General features: G+C 36.1%; 1 protein-coding gene across 5 annotated transcripts in view; it reads left to right on the top strand.

Moving 5' to 3' along the window:
* The window catches only part of Bap170 (Brahma associated protein 170kD), a 484,022-nt gene that overhangs the window by 323,281 nt on the left and 140,622 nt on the right, over positions 1-20,119 (top strand). For 4 of the 5 annotated variants that reach the window (XM_067143531.2, XM_067143529.2, XM_067143528.2 and 1 more), the window contains exon 10: positions 479-899. In XM_067143531.2, the coding sequence (XP_066999632.2) occupies positions 479-899 (421 nt within the window). The remainder of the gene's footprint in view (positions 1-478; positions 900-20,119) is intronic. The other variant, XM_067143530.2, reaches the window with a different exon arrangement.

The following is a 20,119-nucleotide window of genomic DNA, read 5'->3' as shown; positions in this document are numbered from 1 at the left end:
TCAAGCTCATAATTCGAAACGCGCTGGGTGTAACCTAGACCCTTATTTGGCCGTATGCTTCATTTGTTTTCATCATCATTTCGGTTTAGCGAAGTTTAGTTTGTTGTAATTTTACTGTAGTAGAGAAAATAATTCCCCCCCACCGCAGCGTATTTAGTCATCATGTGGCTTTGTACAGTATATATGTTGTATTAGTTATAATTCTACAAATACAGTTGTTGAATAAGCTTAATGAGAAATCAAAGCAAAGAAGAAAGTACATAATAAATAATTAACTAATTTTTATTAGAAATAAAACTGTTGCTTTTCTTGATTCTAGTTGTTTCTAATAATGCTATGATTTCTCTAACATAAAAAAATTGTCTTTATTTCTTGTGGAAACAAAAATTATTTTATTTTATTTTATTGGAAGAGAGGAGATTTCTGTGCAAATGTATTTACTCCCTAAAAAATTTGCATATGGTTTCTTCTTTTCTAGATCTGTTTTTGGTGGAAGTATTGGGCCGAGCACACAGAAAGCTGTCATCGTCGGTGGTACAGGAGGAGATCAGCCTGTGACTAACCTATCTTTTTACGAGGGCATTAAGGTGCGAACTACTCCATATCCTATCACCGTTATGGCACCAGTCCAACAACCGGTAGTGCGCAAGGCTCTGCATATGGTCGCCAAGACAGTGACCCCTCCTCCATGCTCTTCCACGCCGCCACCACCTCCTGTTCCTACTACTGCTGCTACTGTTATAACTGCTGCTGTCACTACTACAACTCCTGCTACAGAGCCGTTGGCAGCAGATGTGTCTGTCCCAGTAGTTCCTGCTCCCTGTTCTCCCATCCTTAAGGCTCAGCTTAGTGCGCCTCCCAAACCCAGGGAGACAACCAAGGGGGATCCAAAGAGCCAGGTATGTGTTCCAAAGTAGTGTGTGCATTTTGCTGGAACATAGCTGTGTGCTATTTAACTGAACTGTGTGTTACTTTTGAAAACTAGTAGTCATGTTTAATGTCTGATATTAAGATTAATAGTGACATTTGAGCAGTGGGAAGTGGGTGGTAAATTTCTTGGAGGTTTTGAGCTTCTGATGATTATTAAAATAATATCATTCAGAAAAGCAGTATGAAACTTGACCTTGGCATGTCATTTGGTTTCATACTGTATTGTGCAGTGAATTGTGCAGATGTGAAAAAAATAAAGTTAAACTGACTTTGATCTCAAACTTACGTTCACCGTATTGCCAAAGCAGGGTGCGTACCATCTGCACTAGTTGAGGATAGTTGGAAATAGTGCAAAGTATGGCAGCATTTGGTTCAAGATGTTCCCAATGTATATAAATCATATAAACGTGACATTATGATAGAACAAACTGCATGGACCATTTCTTCTTCACTATGGCATGCTCTGATAGTTTTATCAGAAATTATCACCTCACCAAAGTGCTCTGATAGTTTTATCAGAAATTATCACCTCACCAAAGTAGATGTGAGTTGGGTCCCTAAATTTTCCTTACCAGTGTTTTCAGTGAGACGCTTTATCAAATCCTATGGCTTACCTGGTGACCACTGCTCACTTCGAAGGCCTGCAGATTACGAGGTGTCGTGTAGTCAGCATGATGAATCCACTCGGCAGTGGGATGCTTACTGTTGTGCAGAAGAGTAACTATTTATAACTTAGTTCTTAATTTCTGCTTCTATGCGCATCGTTCCCAGCCTTTTATGCAGTTTAGCTAATTCGTTATGGGTGAATAGAGGTGATTCAGAGGGGAAACCGGGGAGTTTTGACCAGGACTCTTTCATTAGGTACATTCCTTCCTGTTAGTGCCAATACTATCACGAAATTCCCGGTTCTCTCTTTTTTTTCCCTGAGGCATTAAGTAAGTTAATTGAACATGTGTATCAGAGAATTTGAAAGTTCTGAATTGACATTTCATATTGAGGAATTAGTGTATAGTAGGAAAATAGTTCATCAGTACACATTATATAGCTTTGTATATTACATTTACTGGATTAAATGGCAATCATCTCATAAAATATAAATACGGCTATTATTATTGATAACATATTCATGAAATTATTATCCCATCTTCATTCTAGTTTTGCTAATACTTGTTCTTCTCTGCTTGATAAAAGACAATGATAGACTATAACATTGCTGTACATCATCCCTTTTAACAAGGTCTTCGGTATCTACAGTCAACTTTATCTCTATGTAAACAACACTGTTATGGGGATCTGTGATGTTCTGTCCTACGATAATCTTTTTAAAAAGTTGAGCGATTTCTTTGTTAGGAGGTTTCTCCTGCTCTTTTACTGGTGGTGCTTCAAGGTATCTCAATCTACAGTACAAGTCCGTTATAGCGAGAATTCACAACAGCGGGAAATTTACTCGCCATAGCGGATTGTTGTTATATCCGAATTTTGTATAAAAGACTGAACACCCTCCATACACATTAAAATTCGTATGAAACGGCAATCAGTTCGTTCAAAACTGGTAGTTTAGCTAATTCGTTATAGGCGAATAGAGGTGATTCAGAGGGGAAACTGGGGAGTTTTGACCAGGACTCTTTCATTAGGAACATTCCTTGCTGTTAGTGCCAATACTATCACATAATTCCCGGTTCTTTCTTTTTTTTTCCCCTGAGGTATAAAGTAAGTTAATTTTTGCGCACCAACTGCAGTAGTTGATAGAAGCAGAGGTGCCAACTGTTACGGATTATCCGTAATTATTACGGATTTCCCCTCACAATTACGGGATTACGGCCAAAGGGTAAATTATTACGGAAAAGCGACATTATAACGACATTATAATTTCTACGGAAAAAATAAGGAAAGAAGGAAAAATGAATCTTTTCGAGCATTAGTACTCGTCTCTCTTCGTTTCAATGCTTGTGACTCGATCGTCACTTCCTTTTGATACCCGTGAGCATCGTGAAATCCATTGTGAGGAACTCTACTCTGCTATCCTTCACTATAAAATGTAATTTTCTATTATTGCAGTATTAAGTATACCTGCCGGTAACTCTACCACAGAAAGATTTTTCAGTGTTAATAGGAAAAAACTGAAGGACTTCAGGCCTACAATAATCACATCAGCACTGGAATCGCTTATTGTTCATAAGCGGAAAATGTCCTCACAGGAGGAAGGGTGCTACAAGAAAAATCCCACACAAAACCACCTGCTGCGTGTGAAACAAGCTACAAAGAATATTTTATGACAGAACAGGTAATGTGCAAACGTATTGTGTAATAGGATATATTTTAGAATAGATTGTTGTTGGGAAGGACAAAGAGGGTGTCCACAAGGGATGAGTGTGCTTTGAATTTGACTCAGACATTTTTCCGATGATAGGGAACGTGAATTACGGAAAAGCCATTCCAAAGGTTGGCACCTCTGTAGAAGTATTCATTACTGTTAGGCCGCGATTGCAAGACAGATGATATCCACACTACAACTTACTTGTTTGTTATTGTTTTGAAATCCGACACTACGTGAAAGTGTATGTTTAATTTCATTCTGAAAATATTACAGTACCGAATCCATGACAAACCCCACCTTTCCTTAAAAAATTTAAACCAGGCTCAAAAAGTGCTTTGTAAAATCGTTTGAATACCTTTGTTGTACAGTACACATTTTTAGACTATTTTTAGATGCCGAACATTGGCTTTCGTTATGCTGCAATTTTTACGGCTGCACAATTATTTCTTATTTCCGCGGGTTTAATGCCCATTAACTTATCATTGGCATCATAATACCGAAGAGAACCCGTTGAAAATTTGCCGGCAGTACCTATTCCATGCGTCTGTACATTACGGCGATCCGTCAGGAAAATTTTCATACTGTCTATAAAACTCTTTTACTTTTACTCAGCATCAGATGTAACCAGCTACCGCTACACGTATATCTCGCTTACCAGGTTCGGCCAACTTCAGCGGCTAGCGATGTATATAATAGGCCTAATCGTGGACGTTAAAGGTCAACGAACGAGTTTATTGTGCCACGGTATGGCCATTCCGCTTGCGTTTTTCGTGCACATGCCTCACAATTTTATTTTCGACTTGTTTTAAAATCATCCTTTTTGCAGACCACTGAATGCATTTTTTGTACAGTACCCATTTAAAAAAGTTACATTTGTCTTCACCTGACGCCAGATATTGGCTTTAGTTAGGCCCATGCCATATTTTCTTGTGACTGCACAATTATTCTACATTTCCAAGTGTTTAATAACCATTAGCTTAAAATTGGCATCATAATACCGACGAGAACCCGTTGAAAATTTGCCAGCAATATCTGTTCCACGTATCTTTACGACTATCCATCATGAAAATATTCCGACTGTCTATAAAACTTAATTTTACTAAGAGTCAGGTACAGTAGACGCGTTATAACGCTGCCACTGAGTAGCCGTGGCTTTTCTAAGAATTCAAAGGCTCGCATGTTTTGATGCTACTCTGCGGATTTGAGAAACGTTTTTGTAGAGACTAATATAATGTCATTTGCACTTCACTATTTCCCGAGATACAGTGACATTCCACACAGGTACTGTACAACTGGTTGTCACGGCTAGCGATGTACAATAAAGAGCGCTCGTTTATTGTCAACGAATTTTACGTGCGTGTGCGGGGGTGAAAAGAAACAGCATGGTTACCGCGGTAGTTGCCAGAAGTATTTATTACTGTTAGGCCGTGATTGCAAGACAACTCTCGATTTTTCGCAAGAGATTCTGAGGGGAAAAAAAAAAACGTCGTTTTGGATTGGGAGAAATCCGGTATCACTCCAGAGTTTTATTCTCTAACCGTAGGCCTATGTGTGTCATGAAAATATATTTGAAACGCATGTAGAGACATGAGTTTTCCTCGCTAAAAATTTACATGTGAATAGGCTTTACGAAATTTGACTCGACGTGAGAAAATATGAACTATCCTCTGAAATCAGTGATGTACTCTGCCAAATCTCAGTACCTATAGACTATAACATTGCTATACATCATCCCTTTTAACAAGGTCTTCGGTATCTGCAGTCAACTTTATCTCTATGTAAACAACACTGTTATGGGGATCTGTGATGTTCTGTCCTACGATAATCTTTTTGAAAAGTACCTATATAACATTAAAATTAAGAGATCGTTTACTTCAGCAGTTATTTTTAACGAGTTAACAACTGCTATCGGCCATGTTATTTATGCATTTATTACAAAAACTTGTTATTCTCTTTCATTTTGAATTTTCTTTGGAGAACAGCAGTCGATGGGTATTACTAATCGACTCCCAACATCGCCTTCGAATGTCGATGAGAGAGCTCGCAAAGGCACATAGTGAGAAAACTATACCGTACCAAAGATGATCGATCGAATTTGTGGCAAACATTTCAGTTTTCTTATTCAACAGCGTCACCTATCCTAACTTAACCGTGCTATACATATGATGTAAACATACTTCAAGCACCGATAGAGAAATGATAACCTTCTCGCTATAAATTTACATGATAATAACCTTTCCGTAATTTAACCAGACGCGTGAAAATATAAACTAACCTCGCACATCAATTACGCACTCTACCATTACTCGCGGTGTATCCCATTTTTACTTAATTGCAGTATTTAGCATTAAAATTAAGCGTTCGTTTAGTCAGCCTTTATTTTCAACGAGTTAAGAACTGTTACCGGACACTTATTTACGCATTTATTACGAAAATATGTTCTCTTTAATTTCGAATTTTCTTTATGGAACAGCAGTCGACGGGTATTACTAATAGACTCCGACATTGCCTTCGAATAGATACACAATTAAGTATTTATTTATTTTCCACCTAGTCGATACAATGACTGCTTAAGGCAACTTTTAATGGTCAAAAGTGGTACATGTTTCGTATATTATCAACATCTTCAGCCACATAACACTGTTTAGATGAAAAATATATAAAATTGACAAAGTAATGCTTTAGATGAAGTGTCCTTAAAATTAACATAAGATTGACAAGATTAAAACAAACAAATAACTCAAGAGAAAATATATAAATTATTTCTACAATAGAAAGCAGTCGTCAAGGAAACACTTGTACAATATTCCATAGAGAAATTGTCCTAATAAATATTCTTTTCTTAATAATTCATGAAAAAAGATCAATTTATAAATTAAAAATTATACAATTTATAAGTAATTATCGAAATGAAGAAATCCTGATATCACAGTGCGGCTCTTATTATTAATGTAGATGAAAATATAACTAATTCCTAGTTGTCAAATTTTATTAAGCCTGCTTTCCTTTGGAACAGTAACTCCTGTCATTCTTTCACAGTTTTGCGCCGGGTGTAATATTGATGATGCGTTCTTCCTTGCTCTTGCACCTGAGGAGGTGGAGGAGCGGGGGATATAGGTGTGTGAAGAACTTCCTTGCTGTCACCTATAGCTTCAACTGAGGAGGAATAAGTTGTAGGGCTATCTGTAGGTGGAGAAATTCCAATTCTTTTTTCGTGATCCTTCTCAAGCATTTTCAGATATACTAGAATTTGATAATATAATGGATTCTTATATTCTACAGCCTCATTAAGGTTATCCTTTTTCTTTACAAGTTGGTCTAGATGAATGTACAGGTCTTCATAAGTGTTCATTAAGCTGCCCTTTTTTAACTTTTTTATGATGGTCAGGTCTTGTTCTATGTTGGTAAATTTATGACCTGTGGCAGTCATGTGTGATCCCATTGCTGAGAATCTTCTATGTTTTTCAGCATTCACATGTTCCAAATATCTAACTTTAAAATTGCGGCCAGATTGTCCTATGTATGTATTTTTACATTCAAAGCATGTGAGTTTATATATTCCGGAATCAAAAAATTTATCTTTTCCCGAGAGATTTATTGTATCATGGTTGAAAATACTATGTTTCATGTTGTTATTGGTGGAAAATGCAATTTTGAAATTTTTTCTCTTAAATAAATTTGTTATTACATGAATGTTTGGATTATTATATGTGAACTTGATATATTTTTCAGTTTTACTAGGTTCGACTGCTAATTTAGATTGTTGCTTCTCCGAAAATTTATTAATTATTTTATCAATCATGTTATTGTTGAAACCATTCAAGAGGGCTTGTTGTCGGATAAACAACAGTTCTTTATTCCTTTCAGATTTGGATAAAGGAATACTAAACGCTCTGTTAACGTAACTATAATATGCTGATCTTTTCTGTGCCTCAGGGTGTAACGAGTTGTTCTTGATAGTGGTCAGTGTGAAAGTGGATTTTCTGTGTATTTTGAAAGAAAATCCTTTTTCTTCTCTTGTTGTGACTATGTCCAGAAAATTCAGTGATTTTTCAACTTCTTCTTCTAAAGTGAATTTTATATAGGAATCCAAATTATTCAATATATTTAAAACTTTATTGCTATCGGTGAGTCTGTTATCTATTATAGCGTAAACATCGTCCACATAACGTGTCCAAAAATCCAAACCCTCTATTTGATTAATAATTTTCGTGTGTTCCAAATAGTCTAAGTATATATTAGCCAATATTCCTGATGCTGGGGCTCCCATTGAGAGTCCTTTTTGTTGGTAAATTTTATTATTAAACGTAAAATAATTTTGATTTAACACGAATTTTAAAACATTAATAAAATCTTCAATTTCTGGTATGCTTACTAATTTGTTCTTCGTTAAATTCTTCTTAATGATTCTGATAGTGTCTTCTATTGGAATGTTTGTATACATGTTGGTTATGTCAAACGAACATGTCGTGTGAGATGATCCAAGTTTAAAATCTTTAACTAGATTGCAAAAATCCACTGAGTTTTTGATAGGTGTTTTACAATGAAATACGTATTTACTTGATAAGAAATTATGTATAAATCTAGAAGTTTTATAAATGGGGCTATTTTTGAAATTTATGATAGGTCTAATCGGTTCTCCCTGTTTATGTAATTTCGGTAGTGCTCTCGCAGTCGGGAGTCTAGGGTTCATATTTATTAATGTTTGCACATCATGTTCATTAAACAAAAAAGACGTGCTTTTTAATAGTTTTTTAAGATCCCTCTGAATACGTGATGTCGGGTCTTTATCAACTGTACTAAACGAATTGTTATTAAAAAATGTTTCTGTTTTTTCAATATAAACATTTCTATCTAGGGCTACAACTGTTCCTCCTTTATCTGCTTTTGTGATAATTAAGTTATTTAGTTTGATTTTTTGTTTCAAGTTATTAACCGCCTTCTTGTTGCCTCGAAGTGATTGTAAACCTTTTACTAAAATAGGAATTTTCTTCTTAGCTTCATACCTTATGTCATTCTGTAAGTCTACAGGTAGATTCTGTATTGCTGTTTCTGTTTCAGCTAATGTGGTGATTAAATCATAACTTTTGTTTGAACTTGGCCAATTGAAATTAGGGCCTTGACTTAAAATAGAGGTTTCTTCTTCATTAAATTCTATCTCAGACAAGTTTTTAATTGGAGGTGGATAAACACTATCATCAAACGTAACATTAGGAACTAACCTTCTTTCTTCTCTATTAGATGCTAAATTTTTCAACTTAAATAATTTATTATCCAAAATTTCTTGTTTCATTTTAAGTGTGTTCTCCATTTTTTCATTGATATGTTTCTGGAAAGAATCCCATTCCAGAGGAAGCAAGTTCAGTGGTGCTGAGAGGTGCGCGAAGTACATTTTCTCATTAAGAAGTTTCTTTCTTTTATACATAAATTGAATTTCTCTTTTTAACCATATCTTATTGACCTTCATTTGAGTAAACTTATGATGATTAGAATATATAGTTTTTCTTTGGGCACTTTTTAGAAAACTGGGAGTCAATTTATTTTTAAGGCACTCCTTCAAAAACACTATATCTTTTGTCACTTTAGCTATTTTCATCTTTAAGTTGAGGTAGGTGTTAGCTTCTTTGCTTGCCTGGTTGGCATTAGGATTACATAAAATCAGCTTCATGGTCCGTATCGCACTTCAATAGATACACAATTAAGTATTTATTTATTTTCCACCTAGTCGATACAATGACTGCTTAAGGCAACTTTTAAGTGACAAAAGATATAGTGTTTATGAAGGAGTGCCTTAAAAATAATTTGACTCCCAGTTTTCTAAAAAGTGCCCAAAGAAAAACTATATATTCTAATCATCATAAGTTTACTCAAATGAAGGTCAATAAAATATGGTTAAAAAGAGAAATTCAATTTATGTATAAAAGAAAGAAACTTCTTAATGAGAAAATGTACTTCGCGCACCTCTCAGCACCACTGAACTTGCTTCCTCTGGAATGGGATTCTTTCCAGAAACATATCAATGAAAAAATGGAGAACACACTTAAAATGAAACAAGAAATTTTGGATAATAAATTATTTAAGTTGAAAAATTTAGCATCTAATAGAGAAGAAAGAAGGTTAGTTCCTAATGTTACGTTTGATGATAGTGTTTATCCACCTCCAATTAAAAACTTGTCTGAGATAGAATTTAATGAAGAAGAAACCTCTATTTTAAGTCAAGGCCCTAATTTCAATTGGCCAAGTTCAAACAAAAGTTATGATTTAATCACCACATTAGCTGAAACAGAAACAGCAATACAGAATCTACCTGTAGACTTACAGAATGACATAAGGTATGAAGCTAAGAAGAAAATTCCTATTTTAGTAAAAGGTTTACAATCACTTCGAGGCAACAAGAAGGCGGTTAATAACTTGAAACAAAAAATCAAACTAAATAACTTAATTATCACAAAAGCAGATAAAGGAGGAACAGTTGTAGCCCTAGATAGAAATGTTTATATTGAAAAAACAGAAACATTTTTTAATAACAATTCGTTTAGTACAGTTGATAAAGACCCGACATCACGTATTCAGAGGGATCTTAAAAAACTATTAAAAAGCACGTCTTTTTTGTTTAATGAACATGATGTGCAAACATTAATAAATATGAACCCTAGACTCCCGACTGCGAGAGCACTACCGAAATTACATAAACAGGGAGAACCGATTAGACCTATCATAAATTTCAAAAATAGCCCCATTTATAAAACTTCTAGATTTATACATAATTTCTTATCAAGTAAATACGTATTTCATTGTAAAACACCTATCAAAAACTCAGTGGATTTTTGCAATCTAGTTAAAGATTTTAAACTTGGATCATCTCACACGACATGTTCGTTTGACATAACCAACATGTATACAAACATTCCAATAGAAGACACTATCAGAATCATTAAGAAGAATTTAACGAAGAACAAATTAGTAAGCATACCAGAAATTGAAGATTTTATTAATGTTTTAAAATTCGTGTTAAATCAAAATTATTTTACGTTTAATAATAAAATTTACCAACAAAAAGGACTCTCAATGGGAGCCCCAGCATCAGGAATATTGGCTAATATATACTTAGACTATTTGGAACACACGAAAATTATTAATCAAATAGAGGGTTTGGATTTTTGGACACGTTATGTGGACGATGTTTACGCTATAATAGATAACAGACTCACCGATAGCAATAAAGTTTTAAATATATTGAATAATTTGGATTCCAATATAAAATTCACTTTAGAAGAAGAAGTTGAAAAATCACTGAATTTTCTGGACATAGTCACAACAAGAGAAGAAAAAGGATTTTCTTTCAAAATACACAGAAAATCCACTTTCACACTGACCACTATCAAGAACAACTCGTTACACCCTGAGGCACAGAAAAGATCAGCATATTATAGTTACGTTAACAGAGCGTTTAGTATTCCTTTATCCAAATCTGAAAGGAATAAAGAACTGTTGTTTATCCGACAACAAGCCCTCTTGAATGGTTTCAACAATAACATGATTGATAAAATAATTAATAAATTTTCGGAGAAGCAACAATCTAAATTAGCAGTCGAACCTAGTAAAACTGAAAAATATATCAAGTTCACATATAATAATCCAAACATTCATGTAATAACAAATTTATTTAAGAGAAAAAATTTCAAAATTGCATTTTCCACCAATAACAACATGAAACATAGTATTTTCAACCATGATACAATAAATCTCTCGGGAAAAGATAAATTTTTTGATTCCGGAATATATAAACTCACATGCTTTGAATGTAAAAATACATACATAGGACAATCTGGCCGCAATTTTAAAGTTAGATATTTGGAACATGTGAATGCTGAAAAACATAGAAGATTCTCAGCAATGGGATCACACATGACTGCCACAGGTCATAAATTTACCAACATAGAACAAGACCTGACCATCATAAAAAAGTTAAAAAAGGGCAGCTTAATGAACACTTATGAAGACCTGTACATTCATCTAGACCAACTTGTAAAGAAAAAGGATAACCTTAATGAGGCTGTAGAATATAAGAATCCATTATATTATCAAATTCTAGTATATCTGAAAATGCTTGAGAAGGATCACGAAGAAAGAATTGGAATTTCTCCACCTACAGATAGCCCTACAACTTATTCCTCCTCAGTTGAAGCTATAGGTGACAGCAAGGAAGTTCTTCACACACCTATATCCCCCGCTCCTCCACCTCCTCAGGTGCAAGAGCAAGGAAGAACGCATCATCAATATTACACCCGGCGCAAAACTGTGAAAGAATGACAGGAGTTACTGTTCCAAAGGAAAGCAGGCTTAATAAAATTTGACAACTAGGAATTAGTTATATTTTCATCTACATTAATAATAAGAGCCGCACTGTGATATCAGGATTTCTTCATTTCGATAATTACTTATAAATTGTATAATTTTTAATTTATAAATTGATCTTTTTTCATGAATTATTAAGAAAAGAATATTTATTAGGACAATTTCTTTATGGAATATTGTACAAGTGTTTCCTTGACGACTGCTTTCTATTGTAGAAATAATTTATATATTTTCTCTTGAGTTATTTGTTTGTTTTAATCTTGTCAATCTTATGTTAATTTTAAGGACACTTCATCTAAAGCATTACTTTGTCAATTTTATATATTTTTCATCTAAACAGTGTTATGTGGCTGAAGATGTTGATAATATACGAAACATGTACCACTTTTGACCATTAAAAGTTGCCTTAAGCAGTCATTGTATCGACTAGGTGGAAAATAAATAAATACTTAATTGTGTATCTATTGAAGTGCGATACGGACCATGAAGCTGATTTTATGTAATTGCCTTCGAATGTCGACGAGAGAACTCGCTAGTTGACATATCGAGGAAATGATACCGAAGATAATCAACATAATCGCTGGGGTGCATACCTATTGGTAACGGAAAAAAACGTGCGCGCTTAATCGTTCGTAATAACGGATGCGTCAGTGAGAGGGCTCTTGCTGTAACCGAAGGATAATGCACTTTTTAATATAGGAATATTGAAGGGACAGCAAAATATTATCGGTATAACGGGGTTCTCGCTATATGCTGTACTTGCTATATCGGACTTCTACTGTATATATATCTACATAATGTAGAAAGTATGCTCATGACTAGTTAATTTTTTCTTTATTACCTACAAAATATGACACTTTTAGGGCTCTAATAACACCACTTTAATGACTTAGATCTTTCCATCACTTTGGATTCTTCAAAATCACTGTCTACGTTATCTTGGTAACATACACCAGCACACATCTGTCTTTTCATCTCTGTTGTGTTACACATTTGCAGCCCAGTCATTCACGTCGAACCGCTCCAGACCACCCCTAAAGTCATCTTCCCGTATTTACTTTCTCTTAAAGGCCTTTACCACTATCATAGGATATAAACTTCATGGTTTTGATCGGTATTGAATTGTGATCACATTAATAATTATTAAATTAATGTAGTATGGTCCACCTTTTTCAATACTATATATGGAATATTATTGAAATTACATTACTAAACTAGGGACTAGTTTCGGCCTTGGCTGGCCATCTTCAGCCTTAATGTAATACATCTAATAACTAAACAAATGTAAAAACACACAATTGACATGAAAACTAATGTACAAATACACAATTAACCTTAAAATCTGGGATAAACCAAGTGTAAAATATGAAAAATAAATTAGGCTCTAAATTCAGCATCTGGAGTATGCTCACCATCCAGACTCTTTCTTGTATTGATATTCATAGAATTATTAGTTCCATCACTGCTAGTCATTAACATTTCAATTGCAAAACGGGAACTGGTAAATGTTGATTCTACCGAGCTCGATAGCTGCAGTCGTTTAAGTGGGGCCAGTATCCAGTATTTGGGGAGATAGTAGGTTTGAACCCCACTGTTGGCAGCCCTGAAAATGGTTTTCCGTGGTTTCCCATTTTCACACCAGGCTAATGCTGGGGCTGTACCTTAATTAAGGCCACGGCCGCTTCCTTCCCACTCCCAGCCTTTCCCTGTCCCATCGTCGCCATAAGACCTATCTGTGTCGGCGCGATGTAAAGCAACTAGCAAAAAAAAAAAAAAAAAAAAAAAAAAAATGTTGATTCTATAGTCAGATCATCAATCACCAAATCTACTTGAGTGGTGTTAGCAATATGCAAGCCACTGGATGCCACTGTAAATAACCACCAGTTGACGCAGAACCGCTAGATGGTGTTTCCACATCAAAATGAAATGAAATGTTCCCGTAGTGCTTGTTAAAATGATGCAACACCTGTAGATATCCATAAATGTGGCAAACTTTCCTGTTATTTATTTTTATTCTCTCCGTCTTTTCGTACGTTTGTTGTCTCCCATTTTTTATTAATGCATACCCTGGTATGTTTTGTTTGGCGTCTCCAAAAATCGTGAGGTAAGTGGGGACATGAAAAGTCATTATTATTATTATTATTATATATATATATATACATTCGTTTAGCCCCTTAAGGAGCACGTGGAACCATTAAATAGCACTGGTATTCTTCATCTTCTTGTTCTTCTTATCTTCCCAAAACTTCCTCATCCTTTCACTATGGGCCTGCCGTCTTTCTTGTGTCCACGAGTTTTTGAGCTTCAAGCTTTTCTCAGATGGATTCTTGGGTGCAAATTTATGGCTGTTGATCTTTTGTCTGTATGTATTCCTTGTGGTTGCCATTGGATCAACGTCGACTTCTGCGAGGTCCTTTTGTGCATCCACTAGCCAGCGAGCTTTGGATTGTCGGTTTCCATTGATAATAAGAAATATCTTCTTAGTCAGTCGTGAGTCATCCATTCGTGCTAAATGTCCATAAAATTTCATACGCCGTTTGCGTGCGACTGAAGAGAATCGCTCAGTTAATGCATAGAGTTCTTCCGAGCTTCTTCGCATCCATTTGCCCTCTTGAAACTTGGGCCCGAATATCTTCCTCAGTACCTGTCGTTCAATTTTCTCAATGTCCTTGATGTTAATGGTAAGTGCTGATGTCTCAGTTGCGTAGAGTGCCTCAGGGAGGACAACGGTGTGGTAGTGTCGGAGTTTGGCTTTTGTGGATATTGATTTCTTATTGTAGAAGTTCCAGGTGATTAGGTATGCTTTATGTAGTTTTTCTGCGCGCATTTTGTTGGCTGCTTTTTCATTGCCTGAATCACCAATAATTTCACCCAAGTACTGGAATTGTTTGACTTGTAAAATGTTGCCATATTTGGTCGCTAGTGATGTTAGGTGTGTGCACTTGGAGTCCATGTATTGCGTTTTTTCATAAGAGATGTGGAGACCAGTTTTTATTGCAATCTCGTGAAGCTTCTCGATGGCGTGCCTGGCTTCTTCGGGAGTCCGGGTAATTATTGCTAGATCGTCAGCAAAGGCAAGGCATTTAATGTTAATCCGTTTACTTTTAGTTCCCATGTTTATTCCGGGTACTTCTTTCTCCCATGTTTTAATGATCTTATCCAGTACTAGGTTGAACAGAAGTGGGGACAATCCATCACCTTGTCTAACGCCTGTTTTTATTTCAAAGGGTGCAGAGATTTCACCCATGAACTTCACCTTAGAGGTTGTATCTGTTAAGGTTTGTTGGATTAACGTGAGTGTTTTGTTATCAACACCGTATTCTCGAAGAACATTGAACAGGGTACCACGGTCTATTGAGTCGTATGCTTTTTTAAAATCTACGAAAGTGACCACTGTGCGGTTTGACTGGCGGTGTTGGAGTATCATCTTCAGGTTCCAGATCTGTTCCACGCACGATCGATGTGGACGGAAGCCCGCCTGGTATTCGCCGATCTTATCTTCTGTCTGTTGTTCCAATCTGGTAAGCAGAGCACGTGAAAGAATTTTGTATGCTATTGACAGAAGGGAAATACCTCGGTAGTTGTTTGGATCCATCTTGTCACCTTTCTTATGCAGTGGATGGATCAGGGCAGTTTTCCAATCTACAGGTATGACTTCACTTTCCCATATGTTCGCAATGATGACCTGTAATTGGTCGATCATTTGATCCCCTCCAATCTTCAGCATCTCGGCGATTATACCATCTTCTCCTGGTGCTTTATTGTTTTTGAGATGTAATATGATGCTCCTTATCTCCTCATGAGTCGGTGGAAGGGAATCTGTGTTTGGAGTGGGTATGTGGAATTGAAGTTTCTCAGTTGGTGATTCGCAGTTGTGTAACTTTTTGAAGTGTTGTTTCAGGATGTCACAGTTAGCCTTTGTATTTGTCTCGAGAGTTCCGTCAGGGCGTCGAAAAGAAAGAGTGGGTGGCTTGTAGCTGGTCAGTTCTTCGCGAAAGGTTTTGTAGAAATTTCTCGTGTTATTCCGTTTGAAGTCATTATCGATCTCCTCTAATCTCTTGTGATGGTATGCACGTTTAATTCGTCTGAGTCTTTTGGACGTTTGCTTCTGAGTTTCTGAAAAGATATGCCAATTCTCTGGTGTTTGATGACTGTGCCAATTCTTCCAGGCTCGCATACGTGTTTCCAGTGCTCTGTCACAATCCGAAGTCCACCATCTATGTTTCCGTTTACGGGGTGGTTGGCCAAGTTTCCTAGATGATTCTTGGATATTCTCAAGGAGTGCATCCCATGTTTTTGCATTTGCACGCAACGACTGGGCAAACTCATGTGCATGTTCTTGCAGATAACCTGGGTCAATGCGTGGGATTGTAGGTTTTTGGTATTTCCTTCGGTTGGGTCTGAAACGGATTTTGATTTGTGAGAGGTGGTGGTCTGACTCTACATAACCTTTGCGTACCCTGATGTTCATAATTTCAGGGGAAAATTTTCTGGTAATTGCTACATGGTCGATCTGGTATTCGCCTAGGTGACTGATCGGCGATTTCCATGTGGTCATTTTTTGTGGAGGTTTCTTAAAGTGTGTGGACATCAGCTGGAGGTTTGCCATTCCACATACGTTGATTAAACGGTGTCCATTTGCGTTAGTCTTCTTGTGTGCTGAGAAACATCCAGTAATATGCCTGTGTTCCCTTTCTCTGCCGATTTGCGCATTAAAATCTCCAAGGAGGATTTTTACATGATGCTGAGGGATCTTGGTAAGTGCCCGTTCGAGTTGTGACCAAAATTTTTCAACCTTGTTTTTGTCAGGTTCACTGTTGACAGGAGCGTGTGCATTAATTAGTGTATAGGCTTTATTGGCGCATTTAACTGTGAGCAAGGAGAGGCGTTCTGAAGGTGACGTAAAATTTATCACAGAGTTCTGGATGCTGTTGTGTACTAGGAATCCAGTTCCCAACACATACAGGTTGCTATTTGGCACTTTTGTTGCTGGCTTCCCCTTGTAGAAGCGGTAACCACAGGAGTCAAAATGATCGGAGTCGCGAAATCGTGTTTCTTGTATTGCAAGTATCAGAATCCTAAATCTGTCACAAGTATCCGTGACTGTCTTGAGTTTCCCTATTTTGGTCAGCGTCTGTGCGTTTAGTGTACCAATGAATTTGGTTTCCTTAGGTTTGAGGAGTTTTGGGAAGCTCCGTCTCTTCCCAGCATGATGATTAGGTAGTAAACTTGTTTCCTCATCCCAAGGTGGTGCAGCTCTTTTCTTAGACAGGCTCGCAATGGAAGGGAGTTGCATGTACCATTTTTTATCGCAAATCAACCTTCCTGCCATTTGTAAATCTCTGACAATACGGTACCGGAATCAAACTTACGATCCTGCAAACGGCAGCTAATTGTGCTAACCGTTACGCTGGCGGACATTCTTAATTACAAAAAACAGACACATATACGTGACTGATGTGTGTGTGTGCAGTGCGCGGGTCGGAAAGGAAACGATTCATCAGAGCTGCAGTCCTACGCTATGGAGGTGGAAATTTCTTAACTTTGAAACACAGATGTACCGCCTGACTTTGAGTGTTTTCATTGCGTGCGTTGTTTGGACGAAACTATTCACAAATTTGTGTGATGTCACCAGAACTGCACAAGGCTTGTATCCACTTCGAAGCGGAATCAGTGTTTTTCTCTGACGAATTACATTGTATGCAAGATTTATTTTTTAATTTTCTTTGTCTGGAGAAGCCAAGGGGAGTCTAATACACGAGTAAATACGATATTTACACTCCTTCAGGAAGGAGCCATTCTAGAGGGATCTTCAGTCTTGATTTATGAGTATATAATATTGAGAAAACTCAAATGAGGCAAATTGAAAAGTTATGTTTAGTTTGCAGAAGTAAGAAAATAGATAAAAGGAACAGACATGCATTAAATTCCACAACTGCTTTCGTAGGGAAGTTATCTTGTATCTTGCTCAGTCGAAGGATGGATGGTAATACATACAGAAAAAGGCACATTTTAACATTTAAGTCTTGATTGTTCTATGTTGCTATTATATTTATGATTTATTATTCTGTTAAATCTTAAGTTCAATTTTATATTTATATAATAATAATAATAATAATAATAATAATAATAATAATAATAATAATAATAATAATTTTATATAATTATTATCCTTGAAATTTAACAGAAATGGTCATGCAGCAGCTGGAACCTGTCTGATGTTACATAGGTCACGTTGATTTTACTTTTAGGGTGGGTGTGTGAACAGGGTTGAAGACATTAAACATGCAGATGTTGTATTTCTATTCTTCGCAGGAAAGTGACAATTAAAATATTATTTAAGAAATTCATGGTTGGAAATATTGATTCACGATTCCTTATAGCTATGATTATCCTCCAGTAATTGTTTTCAGGTTCATTATCATGGTTGCTGGGTGTTGTGGTTTTTCAACAGCATTGTGGATCAAAATAAACAGGTTCTCTCTCTCTCAATGAAGATCTGTGGTAATGCTCCATATGTCGTGTGTTGAAATTCGAGGTATAATTCAGCCATAGTGCCACCACATTTCAGTTGCTTGAATGTTGTCAGAATTTTGTTTGATAAGTTAGCTTTTCTGGAGTCAGTTGTACCTTAGGCTATGTAATTTTTTGACCTGACTTGTTATTTTGATGTGTTCTATTATCACTTAACGTATCTTTTTTGAGACGTACATTGGGGTTCTGTGATGCAGATATCTTCATTGTGCTGAATGTCTACCATTCTGGTCAGCTTCCAACATTTGAGGTCCATACTGTTCATTCTGATACAGCATTAAGAACTGAACCATCAAAACAAAAACCAAACCCCATGGTGCAACAGCCCTGAAGGGCCATGGCCTACCAAGCTATTGTTGCTCAGCCTGAAGGCCTGCAGATTATAAGATGTCATGTGTCACGATTCCTCTTGGCCGTTATTCTGGGCGCTCCAGACCGGGAACTGAACCACACTAATTAGAATATCCAGTCTGTTCCGTGAGAAGATTATCAATGATGCGAACGATTCTCTCCCTCTGCTCCATCCTCTGAATGCTTTCTGTACTGTGTTGTTCAGAACTGGCTTTGAAATCTATGCATTGTAAATCATTCAAACTTTCTGATTATGGCAGTCATTTTTTGTCTTCCATTTTTGTTGTATGAATGTTCTGTATTTTAGTTTGTCTGGTGCTGTTCTACTTGCATCATATTTCATTGATTGTTGAGAGTCTTCTTGTTTTAAACCACTGAGATCTTCCATCTCCTACTTGCACACTACTTTGACGATCATCACACAACATCTGAACTTTTTTATTACTGCTTCTGGGATGTTATGTTTTTCTAAACATTCCCATATTTTTCTTCTCTCCACCCTGTCATATGCTTTTTCCAAATCCAAAAACACTCTACAATTATCTGCCGTAATATACTAATTTTTCTAATCTGGTAGTACCATAGTATTCTTTAAGGAAGAGGGCTCACATCCATCCCTTCTATAGATTTGTTGCCTTGAAGTAGCCTCCTTAAAATCATTAACTTCATGAGTGAGTGAATGAATGAATAAACAGATAACTAAATCAGAGAATGATGTCTGAACTGATGGCTATATTGCTATTAGTTAGGTGGCTATATTTGTAAACTCGTCCATTGTGTTATAGGTGTACTTGCTGCAAACATGTGGACCATTTTCTGTATACCAGCTGTTGTTGCAAAGTTTAATTTTTAGGTTTGTTGAATAGAAGCCATTGTATATATGGTTACTATATTTTTACTGAAATAAAATCTGTCTCTCAGTCTTCAACTAATCTCTAACAATTTCTGAAATCACCCACTTATGCCTGTAGAGTAACATGCTGTCAGTTACATTTTGTGTACCACTGTTTTAGTTTCTTTTCATACTTTGTCGAATCAATTTTCCTTCCATGAATTTTTAATGTAGTGCATGTGTTGTACCAGGTTAATGCCAAAAGAAATGTTTTTATTATATTTGTACATGTATTAGATGATGATGCTAGTCAGAGCAAGTTACTGGAGAAGATACATGCTCAAATATTACTTAGAAAAGTTCATTCTCTTGGTGTGGCTGTTTCAGAATTCATATCTCATTTGTATGGTCACACAGTTTCTACTTCACATGGAGAACATTTTATTCGTTTTTCATTTTTTCCTTTTCTTTTTGGAAAGTATGGTTTTGTACACTAAGTAATAGCTAATATTGTCTAGAGTAAACTGTTCTTTGTTGAGAACAGTATATGCTAGGAACAGTTTAATTTTTCTAGTATGGCTGACCTTTGGTTGTTTAATGTTGTAGTTATAAAATCATTTCCTTTAGTTTTGTTATGTTTGTGTTGTAATGAAATAACCAAGCTTTTACAGCTTTATCGGACTGATTGTGTTGTGATACCTAGCGATCATTTGAAAAGGGAATTTCACTTTTCCAGTTAGCTTTGAAATTTTTGCTCATGCACTTTCGTTATCCCTTTCTTGTTATTGCATGCATTA

This window comes from Anabrus simplex, chromosome 3 (assembly GCF_040414725.1).
Source record: "Anabrus simplex isolate iqAnaSimp1 chromosome 3, ASM4041472v1, whole genome shotgun sequence".
Taxonomy (NCBI): Eukaryota; Metazoa; Arthropoda; class Insecta; order Orthoptera; family Tettigoniidae; genus Anabrus; species Anabrus simplex.
The sequence above is the reverse complement of the archived record's forward strand: the minus strand, read 5'-3'. Positions and strand labels throughout refer to the sequence as shown.